Source organism: Lissotriton vulgaris, chromosome 12 (genome assembly GCF_964263255.1).
Source record: "Lissotriton vulgaris chromosome 12, aLisVul1.2, whole genome shotgun sequence".
In the NCBI taxonomy this organism is placed as follows: Eukaryota; Metazoa; Chordata; class Amphibia; order Caudata; family Salamandridae; genus Lissotriton; species Lissotriton vulgaris.
The window spans coordinates 62,359,251-62,371,314 of record NC_141700.1 but is presented as its reverse complement, the minus strand read 5'-3'; the positions used below and the strand labels follow the sequence as shown (position 1 = coordinate 62,371,314).

The 12,064-nt window shown below is 43.8% G+C and overlaps 1 protein-coding gene across 2 annotated transcripts in view; it reads right to left on the bottom strand.

The window, feature by feature from the left end:
• The window catches only part of CACTIN (cactin, spliceosome C complex subunit), a 59,446-nt gene that overhangs the window by 15,374 nt on the left and 32,008 nt on the right, over positions 1 to 12,064 (bottom strand). For both annotated transcript variants that reach the window (XM_086947112.1, XM_086947113.1), the window contains 5 exons: positions 6,615 to 6,710; positions 5,781 to 5,926; positions 5,461 to 5,623; positions 2,807 to 2,921; positions 899 to 1,091 (listed from right to left, as the gene is read on the bottom strand). In XM_086947112.1, coding sequence (XP_086803238.1) covers positions 899 to 1,091; positions 2,807 to 2,921; positions 5,461 to 5,623; positions 5,781 to 5,926; positions 6,615 to 6,710 — 713 coding nt within the window. The remainder of the gene's footprint in view (positions 1 to 898; positions 1,092 to 2,806; positions 2,922 to 5,460; positions 5,624 to 5,780; positions 5,927 to 6,614; positions 6,711 to 12,064) is intronic.

Below are 12,064 nucleotides of genomic sequence, written 5' to 3'. Positions count from 1 at the left end.
ACATGGATTTCACAAATTACACTCCGGACGATACCAGTGTGGAAAAATAGTTACTTACATGTTACAATATTTCGCCCAAAAAACACCCCCCTTCCCAGATGAATAAAATTGGAGCAGTTCGACTGTCAGGTGTACCATAATCAATCAATCTAAAATAAATGTTAAATATATTTTCTCTTGAAACATTGTTCTCCTTCCGAATTTGTGCTTTTTTTTTTATGGAACATGAAAGGTGAAAGAAAAAGTATAAAGTCCAGCACTAAGAGTAAATTTCCAGAGACAAACAATGTTTTGCAATGTATTGTATCTCAACAGATGACTGACAATTAAAACTCGAAATGTTCCCAGGTTGAATGTAGGTAGGCAGAGAGCGCAGAGAACTCTCGCAAGGAGATCAGAGTGGTGACTCCGTCTGGAGACCTACTGATACCGGCCAAGGAAGCCCAAGCAGTCAAACGTTCCAGCCAAACATATTCTGTCAACCTTAGAATCAGAGTCCAAATCATAATGAGCTCAGAAGTGTGACCCGACCATAAGGCTGGTCTGGTACGGGCCACTCTACATCGAAAGAGAAACCCTTCACTCGAGAAAGTTTAATGGAGCAGTAAATCACTTTCCTATTTAGCTTCTTATTTTCAAAAGAGGTTTAGAAATGAAAGGATAAAAATAATGTATATGAAATTGAGTTAGCACTTACAAACTTGTATATTTGCTGGTCCAATTGACACAAAGGAACTATTTGAAGGTTTAGAACATGGGGAGGATCCCTTGAAGTGAAACAGCATTTCTGATCAAGTTGATAACAGGAATGCAACAAAGTGGATTAGTAGAAACACCTGCTGGTTAAAGGCACTCCATAAGAGTGGAACTAATTTGTGGTTTAGTATCTCCATCTCACCTTGCCCTGGCCATGTAGGCCCGCAGCTGCTGCAGCAGACTCTCCCAGTAGCCGATGTCCAGGTTGGGCCCACCTGCCCGGATCTTGTTCTCGATCCCTTGGTAGATGACCTGAAGCTGGATGTAGCTCTTCCCCTTGAAGACCTGCTGCACGTCCGAGCTCACTGAGGCGTTCACTCCTTCACGCCGCTCTCCTGCCAGGGATCAGAAAATAGATCTGCAAATTCACAAAACATAACTGCACTTACAGCGGAAGCAGATTCTTTGCTTACTACAGAGGGGAAGGACACACAAGATCTGCTCCATGAAAAAGTGACCAGCATTTAACAAATCCATGACAGATGCCATACCATGCCTGTCACACTGATATTCTCTCTATGTAAACATATTTGGGGGAAAAAGAGGGTTGTCACACTAATATGCATCAGTTATGAAGATCTAGCAGGTTCTATAAGCTACTTACAGTATCAATTGACACGTGAAATATAACCCACAATGTACAGGGCCACTTTGAAGGAGTTCAAGCTGCTGGGGGCATGTGGCAGCACACAAGCACCTACTTGAGTAAGAGAAGCACATTCCTTCAGGATTGAAAGTCACTTTACTCTGCGGGTGGGGGAGCATATTCAATCAAAAGGATAAAAAGGGCACCTTCTACTGAGGTAGCTTTACTGAAAACATTGCAGAAGCTGGAAGTGTAAACCCAGTCTGTCATGAGTCTGGATTTCACAAAAGGAGTGAAAAAACTTGCAACTCTGTTTCCCTTTAATAGTTTGTGTTTCAGACTGCTAAGGTCTGATTGTTTTGGCATTACTGGTTCCAGAATTTCCAGAGAAGGTTTTTTTCAGCTATGATATTAGAGAGATGCTACTAAAGCGTGCAGCGCATGGTCATCATGCACAAGAGTGACAGTCAGAGGGCCCAACGGGCTACAATTTCTCAGATAGCAAAGCCTCATCGGACAAGATTTGGTTTAATGGGTCAGGATGTGATAGAGGGGATTTAATAGAGAAGGGTGCCAAGGATCAGTTATTACAGTGCTATGGAGGAGGCACTCAAATGCACTAGGCTGCTACAGTGCCTGGGTCCTTAATTGCTAGGTTGACAAAAACAGAAGTACAGATGCTGTGCCTGGTTTGATTTCAGGCTCATTTTCACTGCCTGCTTTTGTATAGCATTCAATTTAATGGAGCGAGCAGTGGAATTTCTATTTCACAGCAAAGCAGTGTCCCCAGTAATGTCCTTACACTGTAACTACGTAACCAGTCACATACTCCACTCTCTACAGATGAAGAGTATGGGCCATCACAGGTCTTGCAACATTGCCCACAATTCAGAAATCTGTGCAAAAGCTTTGAACCTAAATTCCCTTCCCATGCCCCACCCCAAGCCAAATGTGAGCTCACAGCTAGTTCTTACTTGTTACAAAGTGTTTGCCAGAGAGGGCCATTTCTATTTCGGATTTATAAAGCGTCTAAGTAGACTTTGGAGACCAATGCATAGCGATAATCAAAGACAGCATAAGTTACGGCTTCGGAGACAAAAGTGCTTGAAAAAACAAAAGCTGAGGTAATGAGCAATATACTCCACAGCAAAAGCAATGTCAGAACATACTTTTTTTCATAGAAAACAAATTAAATGAAGCCTCAAAACGTTTTTGCACCAGACACATAAATGCAGTGAGAAACATGCTAATGATGGCACACCGAAGCAAAGCCTCTGAGGAGCCTTCAACTACCTGCTTCCTGACCACTGTTTTCTTGTTGTCAATCTGTGCCATTTCAACCTATGTTATTTCTTGGGGTCAGGTGGAGAAACCACTCGTACCACCGTTAGGCCTAGTCCCATAGCCACTGACGATGCCTTTTAAATATTGGGGTACTGTAACAGACTTCTGATCTTTCATTACCTGGCCCTTTCCCAGAAGCCTCCAGTTTGCGAAGCTTGGAGATTTCATCCTCGGTAATGATGGTCATGTCGCGCCAGAAGTCTACATTTTTACCCTGCTCCAATTCCATGTATACCTGGAAAAAAAAAAAACACATGAGGAATGTTTCAAGGAGACAAACCGGCTTAAGAAGCACACACAATAAGCAATGACGTAGTGAAAATGGAGTATATAGCTTCTGACAGGCAAGGACACAGCGGGTAGAATGTAAAAGCTGAACAAACACCTTGGGGCAGTTCAGGTCCTTGCAAACACTCACTATATCCGTATACAAACCCACCGATCCCCATGGACAGGGTAATAGAAGGCACAACAGGAACTAATTAAACTAAAAGCACTAATGTGGCTATCACTGAATTAGCATTGGGTCCTAACAAGTAAATCTGGCTTTAAAAAAATAAAAACCGAGGCTCAGACTCAGGACTTTGGATTTCCATCTACTGAAAAAATGAATGTTCGAGGAATGATTCCATGGAAGATCAGCAAGGGCGGCCATCATCGCATACCCATCAACACGGAAGCATGCCACTTGTTCATCCTGAGCCCCCACACTGAGGCATTTTCCGACCGGTCTTCATGGGTTTACGGCTCATTACTGACGTATGTGCCCGCTGCAGAAGAAAGGACTGAGTCCCAATAATCCTTAAACCTATTAGAGGTAGATAAGCTAATTGTCATAATCAGAATTAAAGAGCACAGAAAACCGTGCGAGTTTTGAAAACTCATGTGATCTCGATGGGTCCTTAACACCACTTTATAAATTCCTCTATCATTACTACACCTCAGATCTCAGCACATGGACAAAGGTTCCTTTTAAGCCCCCAGAGTTTCCATATTATCACTCATCATATGCTGCATTTACTGGGGTGTTGTCTGATAACAAGGAATGTGCTCCTGGTGGCGAAGTCAACAGCAAGCTGATGACCGCTCTAGGTTCGAGCGTGTGCTTAACAAACCAGAGAAAGAGAGAACTACTATGTTTTAGGGCTTGACTAAAGGGTCTCTTACGATGAGGCATAGTGGGATGAAGTTCTAAAATCTTACTAGAAGCAGGTCCCTTTGTATATATTAGGGGCAAACGGAACCTATACTAAATTCAGCAAACTTATGCCAGTTCCTACTTTGCTCAAGCTTTTTTTCCTTAGCATATGTAGACTTTTGTAGGCTAAAGAAAAGTATTTTTAAAGTACATGACTAGACAGCGGTGTCCAGCAACTTTCGTTCCAGAACTGCAGGCTTTGGCTTCGCAGTTTGTGCCTAGAGTTTGTCTAGACAATCACCCACCAAGGAAAACTCCTGGTTTCTTTCTGCTCCCTGTCAAAGCTACAACATTTACAGAACGTAGCACTAACTCCAAGATCAGCACTGGCCACCAGCGGCGGCCCCTCCACTATGGCAGAGGAGCGTGCCGCCTCACCACCGCCCTCAAATAAATCGATAATAAAACTGGCTTTAAACTTGTTTTATGTTAATCCCCCTGGACCCGTCCCCAGGAATCTGAGTCTTGGGGCGGGTCCAAGGGACAGCACTGCTGGTGGTGGGGTGGGGGGGAGGGAGTGGTGGGTACTGTTTTAGTACGCATGACCGTTTGGCCGCCTGTCTCAGGCCAGCCGAACAGTCACATGTACTTAAGCCCTCTCCAGTCCAAGCTGCGTTGCTGGGGCTGGAGAGAGCAGGCTCCAAGTCTGCCTGGGAGTGCAAGTTGACAGCGGTCTGGCCAAATCCGACGCAGCTTTCAAGCAGTGTCAGGATTGGCTGCAGTACAGTCTGGGAGCCTGTGCTCAGAAGAAGACTGGAAGAGCGCAATGCGGCAGGGGTGTTCAGGTAAGTTATTTAATTTTTTTTTATCCCCGAACCTCACCCTCCACTTGTTCCTCCTCTGGCCCACCCGCCACTTTGGCAGGTAATGGGCCACCGCTGCTGGCCACCCAATGTTTCAAATTCAGTGCAAAGCCTCCACTAAGGTCTACAAAGAACTCAATACAATAGAACACCAATTGCCAGCTGTATATTGGCACTGACAACTGTACAAGAGTGTAGGAGACCCAACTGGGAAAATATACTTTGGGAAAAATTAGTGAAGAAGCCAGAGGATAAATCTAGATTGTTGTTAGAGTGTATGGAATAGATGTGGTTGGGTGCCACATATAAAGAAAACAACCTTGGCATATGCATAACACTGAATCCCTAATTTGCCCAGCCTGAGTATCCGTGAACCTATTTCTGCCATGGTCACATTGGTACAAAACAGCAAGCAATAGCTGGCCAGGCTACAATTGCTTTTTTAAAGCAATTTGAGAGATAAAAACAGTAATGTGTTGAGTAATTTACAGAATTATGAATATTGTGTGAGCTCTCTCTATTAAGTGAGCTACTCACAGAGGGTTGAAGTGTAAAGCAGCACATTACTTTTGACCTGAAAGAAGCTCTGAAAAAGTAAAGATTAGAACTACTGCAGGTTTGAGTCTCATTATATTAACCACAGTTTTTGTTTAATATGTTCTATTTCAATTATATTTTTGAAACACATTCACAGATTCAGTTTAATACGAGAATAGTGAAGACTTTGCCAAAGAAACAGCAATAGTGAGGCACCCCTGCTCTCCAATCCAGACCTGGATGTCCTCCAAAAGGTCTTCAAGGTCAGGGGCTGTCAGTCCATTCAGGAACGTGTAAGGCTCATGCATCTCCACGGCAAGGTCATCATCCTCGGCGCTGATGTACTTGGCCAGCAAGTCTATCGGTTTGGCCCGACCATCCCGGATACGGATTTTGGACCTGACCATAAAGAAGAACAAAAAAAAAAAAAAAAAAAAAAAAAAAAAAAAAAGAATATTTACATTGAACTAACCTACCAGAGGCATAGAGGCAGTGCAACTGCACAGTTCAACAAATAGCAGCGTTGATCTGTCTCTTTCTCTGCTGGTACACTCACCTGAGCTTGGCTTGGTGGAGGTGGAAGTTGTCCTCTTGCTCTTCCCAGGTCTTGAAATGTTCTGCCTCTTTCTCCCTCTGAAGCATTTCCAATTCCTGTTCTCGCATAACTTTTTCTCGTTCACGCTCCAAGCGCAACTGCTTAACCTAGAAAGTCAATGGGCACAACAAACCAATGATAAACCAGTAGATGCAAAGAGCTTGCTAAATGGACAAGTGGAGGCCTTATGATAAATAAAGGAGGGGGACACGACATGGGAGCGGCAATATAAAGTACTACAGCTAAGATCTGGCTGGTACATGTGTCAGACTCATTCCACATTAAACATCATAGACACCCCACCTGATCACCAGCAGGGAGGATGAAAAAGATGGCCTGAAGCATTTGATAACATTTGACGGTTTATTATTTAAATTCTTGAAACTGTTTTGTGGATAATTATCCAGTCAGGTCATCCTTCAAAATGAAATACACTAAGTTTTTATTAGGTGATTGCTAAATGGCGACCGGATTAGAAAACTCAGACTTCCATCTTAAGTCCATCACCCCACTCTAATAGTACTACCCTGCAAAAGGCAAAGGCCACACGAAATGCACAAACATGCGAAAGAAAAGACTGGCCATGCCAGACAGAGCAATACAAGGATAACTTTGCAATGAAGAGGCAAGATTATATCTGTGTCTGGAGACAACGTTACTAAAGATGGCACATTGACAAAGGATTTATTCAGATCTACAAGGACAGCAAGAAGATGCTAAACCTGCCTCATGTCATAAAATAGGAAAAGAAAATCCCAGCTGTCAGGAGAACAGATAGATGGTGGGCCTTCATACCTTCTGGAGCTCCAAGCGGTTGTCCTCCTGGATTTGCTTGTTCCTGTCTTTTAGGTCCTTCTCCCCGAGATGTGAAATACCTTTTTTTTCTAGAGCCTGAAAAATCAAATCAAATCGACATGTTTAAGACATAAGGAATCATTCTGGTTAACATTGCCGCACAGGAGAAAAACATCCACATGAAACCATTCTAGAACATACAAGCGTGCCTGGCTTCAGCTTTAACTACTCAGTGAGTTTTAGTCAATGACTAGGTGACCTTAAAAAAATACAAACATCTTTTGAAATTGTGAAACACGCTCGACAGGATTCTCGCCGTCTACCAGGTCCTAGTATGAAGGCGTTTATCTTAAATCACCAGTACTTAAAAAAAAAAAAAAAAATGGGAATACTCCTGATTAGAAGTGGTAGATGCCATGTAGTTCTGGTATTTTGTTGAACTGAGCAAAAACGGGAAAACACTTAATGGCCCTAATTCTCTTTTGCTACTCTAATCAGGGTTACACAGGACGGCAGGTGCACGGATCAATTTAGATCGAGACGGGGAGTCAGACAAGGCTGCATTCTGGCTTCCCTCCTTTTCACGATATATATAAATGGCCTGGAAAAATCTTTAGCTAAGGCTGGTGCGGACATCCCTAGTGCAGGTGGAACGGGTATCCCGGTCCTCCTGTACGCTGATGATGCCGTTCTCATTGCTCGTACAGGTCTGGGTCTACAAAGGCTGTTGGACAGCTTTGGAAAATTTATGGAAGCCCTTGACCTCAAAATAAATAGTAAAAAATCCCATGTCATGATTGCAGGGGCCGGCAGGAAGCCTAGGAATGTTAATATCTTTAGATGCCTGGGGGCGGAAGTCGCAAGGGTCCCAGTCTTTACCTATCTGGGGGTATTATTCGATGAGAAAGGTAATTGGGGTCCCCAGATGAAGCACAAAAGCAACATAGTGGCTAGATCCACCATAGGGCTTCTCAATTTTGCTAAAAGACTGGGAGCGAAACCCATGGAACCCATGCTCAAAATCTATAAGGCTAAGTGTCGGGCCATTGCGTCTTACGGGGCACCGATTTGGGGATATGCCAACGTGGATAAAATTCAATTGGTAGAAAATAAGTTTTTTAGATCACTGCTGGCAGTACCACATTCATCGTCAACCATGGCAGTACACTGTGAACTAGGAATGGGATATATCACAGATCATCTTAAGGCAGCACCTTTGATTTGTTGGGCTAAGACATGGCTAAATGAGGACATTACCCTTAATCATCTCATCCTTAAAGACTGTTTGGCTCTAGACAAAGCACTTAGCATCCCATGGCTGGCATACGTTAGAGCGGCGTGTGTCAGGCTGGGACGTCTGGACGTGTTTTCCACCCCAGAGGGTATCAAGAAAGAGGATTTGGGATGGATTAAGCAGAACTTTCAAATCATGGCTGAGGCAGACAGGGAGGATATAGAACTCAAAAAATCAGGAGTAAGAAGCATTTATGCTCTGCAGTCCTCGCCCCACACAGAACCCTACCTCAGGATTGTAACAAAGCCATACCATCGCTTTTTGCTTACAAGGTTTAGATTTAACCTTATTCATCTTGTGTTGGGAGATCAACAACATTGGGGTAAGCCAGCTGATTCTCCACCATGTTCCTGCGACAACTTCTCGACACAAGACACCCTTCACCTTATTATGTTTTGTGACAAATTTTCGGTGGCACGAAATAAATTCTTGCTGCCCATATTACGAGAAGCGGGTTTCCTGCAGGTGAGGCCTGCACTACTGTATTTGCAATTACTGAACAATGTGCGAGTTATCTTCAGCGTAGCTAGTTTTCTGGTGGCTGCAGCCAGAGTTAAAAACAAAAGAACCCTACAGATAAATTGATCTAAACCACTTCCCCATAATCGTGGAATAGAATTTTTAATATTTGTACTGTTTTAATAGTGGTTTTTAATTACAATAGGAGATAATTTGTATTAATTAACACCCCATGAACGTTGCAATATATAATCTGCATTGAATGTATGTATGTACATAGATGTCTGTTTTTAAATGTATATATATTTTTACTTTGTATGTATGTAATGTTGCTTCTTTTATGATTTTAATTAATCGAATAAAGAGTTTTTGACTGACTGACTGGCTACTCTAATCTAGATAATGCTGCAGTTTGCTTCCCTAAGTAAAATAGCCAATGTATTAGCCTTATAGTTCTGAAAAATGAACACTGCTCCAATAGCTGAAAAAGGACCAAACTAGATTTTTAATTTCACGTTCGTGGAGAATAAAGTACGCACATCAAGTGAAATCGGGATATCCGTTAAAAACTGGTACAAAAAGATGGGTTCTGTTGCCCAAAAGATTGCTGGCTCTAGGAAAATGGCCATTTTCTTTTTGATCATCAAGATAATATTTACTTACACAGACAAACTTAGGCATTTGGGGCAGAAGGCAAGATGTATAAATTGAAACCCTAACTTCTGCACGTCTAACATATCCGAGTGAGCTCTAGCAAGCTCCTGCCAGTATAATTCAACACAGCCACAGCTGTATCTTTGCAAAGAGCTTTCTACCCAAACAAGAATTCACTTTTTAGCCTTTCTTTATTCTGAACAGCTCTGCATTGTGTAGAAAGGGCAACACCAAGCTAAGGAACGAATGTGACAACAGACTTGACGCCTTTCACACTGGAATCCTCGGCTCGTTTATTACTGCGCTCCAGGGTAAGACAGGAGTTTATTCTGCTGGCACATTCCCTTTATGGCCAGTGCTTCTCTTCCATCCCTCAAACAGACCCTCCAGGATTTCGCGATTTGCCACGAAATCGCACTTTTGTAAAAAAAAAAAAAAAAAAAAAAAAAAAGGCGCAATTTTTACAAAAGTGCCTGCGAAATCAAGAACCCCCCCATTAAAGTGTTCTTTCCTCACTACGGTCCTACAGTAGGCTAAAGATATTATGTGGTATCCAGTGAGACCTAGTAAATGTCTCAACAGGTTCTGGCTTGAAGGGACCTCAATGCAGGGCCTGTGGAGTGACATTGTGAGTTACGGGCTCACATAACAAGTCTCCTCCTGTCCCTGCAGCAGAGACCACGGGCCAGCTGTGAGGTGCTGATAGTCTGGGCTGGAGGGCGCATGGCTGGTCGGCGAGTGGCTGTGAGGCCAGGTCAGGGAGGGGAGCTGAAGGTGAGGCCTCCCGCTGCACTTGATCTCCAGAAAGTGGCGCAAACAGAGAGGGTTGCGCATCCTGTGCCTCTGGCCCACCGACCACACATGAGCAAAGCCCCTCACTCCACTCGCGGCATATCAGGTGAGAAGGGGGCATACTGATTGCTGTGGTTAACTAGCCACAGTCTGAGAACAGGGCCAGTTGGCAAGGGCCTGGTGCTGAGACGTAGCAGTGTCTGCCACCTGGACTCTAGAGGGCCATGTATCCTGCACCCCAACGAGCCTCCTTTGAGGGATTGGATTTGCTTGCTTGGGCCTGGACTTGCCCAGAAGGGCTGCCTGGGGGCACCCCTAGCAGCGACTGGGCCTACTTTGCCACCTGCCCTCTGCTGCCAGCCTAGAGTGTGAGCTAAAGACTTGGGATGGCATGACTACCCCTCGGCATGGTGATTCCTGTGTAGGGCCCCCAGGGGCCTGCTGCATGTGGTGGAGAGTGTGGGGACTGTTGCTGGGGTCCTCCATCCACACACCAATAATACTTCCAATCCAAAACTAGACTAAAAAGCTCATCCTACTTTTCAAGATCACATCTAAATTCATATAGAAGTATGTGTTATTTTTATGAATCAGTGTAGGTCTTTATTTGGTGTCTCTCTCATTTAAAGCCTGTGTATAAATAAATGTTTTCGCACTACCCTCTGATATGCCTGTGTGTCCACACTACTGCAAAAGAGAGCATTTGGAGTGTCATTTGTGTCTCTGTATTTAATTTGGGTGTTGCCTAGACACACTGCAGTGTATCTCGATATGGTGCACCATACATAGAGGCAGCTTCCTACAATAACCCCAAAAAGGTCTCTGCTTTTTTGAGGGTAAAGGCTAGGCAGCCAAGAGGTTAAAACTGGGAGCATAAAGACAACATGCAAAGGACTGTTGACAACACATGGACTCACGTGGCAGCTGTAAATAATGTACACAGTGTGTGACCCTTCTATGTACAGCCTCGCCAAAGTCACGTTACCAAGCTACTTTGTCTAGCAAAGAGACCACCTGTAAAGACCTTTATATTAAAATCTCTTATCTACCCCAAAGTCAGTTATTTTTCGCACAGTGGGCCTTCTTGGACCTGTTCAACGGGCCATGGCCTGTCCACGAAAGCGGTGTCCAGCCGCCCTCAGACTCTCAGGCGAGAAACGGGTTAAGGATGTGCCAAACACCGGCCCCACAATGTGTCAAAAGGTACGATAACTGCTACCAACCTATACTAAGGCAAATGGAGAATTGCATTTCCAAGGAATAACAGTGTTCACCTGTGGGCTGCTTCCTCTATTCAATATTCCAGGTTGCCTATTCAAAGTGGAATACTCTGCTAAAACAGTTTCCATTGATTTAAAAGCTGAAAATGAATGATTAGGAGTAAAATAAAATGCAGCAAAAATGCTGCTAAATTTCCATATTTGTGCTGCTAAATTTCCATATTTGTGCCGCTAAATTTGCGAATCATTGCCGCTATAGCCTGGGGGGTCTGCAGGAGTGCCATCAGGCCTTTTGTTAGTCTCCTTTCCTTCTGAAACATTCCATCTGAACAGAGAAGCCAGACTGGTCCTGGAACGCACAGAACAAATGAACCGCTCGCCTCTCTGTTACCCTACATCTGAGTAGACATCTCCTTCTGTGCCTGGGAGCTTCTCAAACTTAGCTGCCAGAAGTTTCACACCCATTTAATAGAGACACTTCAAAAGGCAAAACATTTCTGAAGCCCTTTCACAGGATGTGGTAGAACGTCTTCACACAATACTTTCTTTTCAAGGTACCCTAAAATACAAAAACAGTGTCAATTTGCCCATGAGCTTCACACCACCACATTTTATTTTCTGTATTAAGAAGGCAAACAGGACAACCAGTGTGGGCCATGATTTTGAGATACTATAAAATAGAAATAAAGTCCCAAAAAATACCTTTGACACAAGCTGTTGGTGTTTGGCGAACAGTTCTCCTGTCTATAGTGTACTAGTACATTAATTACTCGGCAAATCACTCTCTTCCCTGGTGGGTGTGTTGAGGAGCTCATTCTCTTGTGTACCTTTACTTCTTGTAAACTCTGTGTTCTCCCTCTAGGTTTGAGCGCGCAGCATTGCTTTTTGGCACACCAGTAGAACATCTATTCAGGGTAAAGTCGCCTGGCTCAAATCCTCTGTTCACTCACACGCTGGTCGTAATTGCACATTCATTCCCCAGTCCTTCGGCTCAATCACACTCTGGCTCCCGTATGTCATTCATTCAGAAG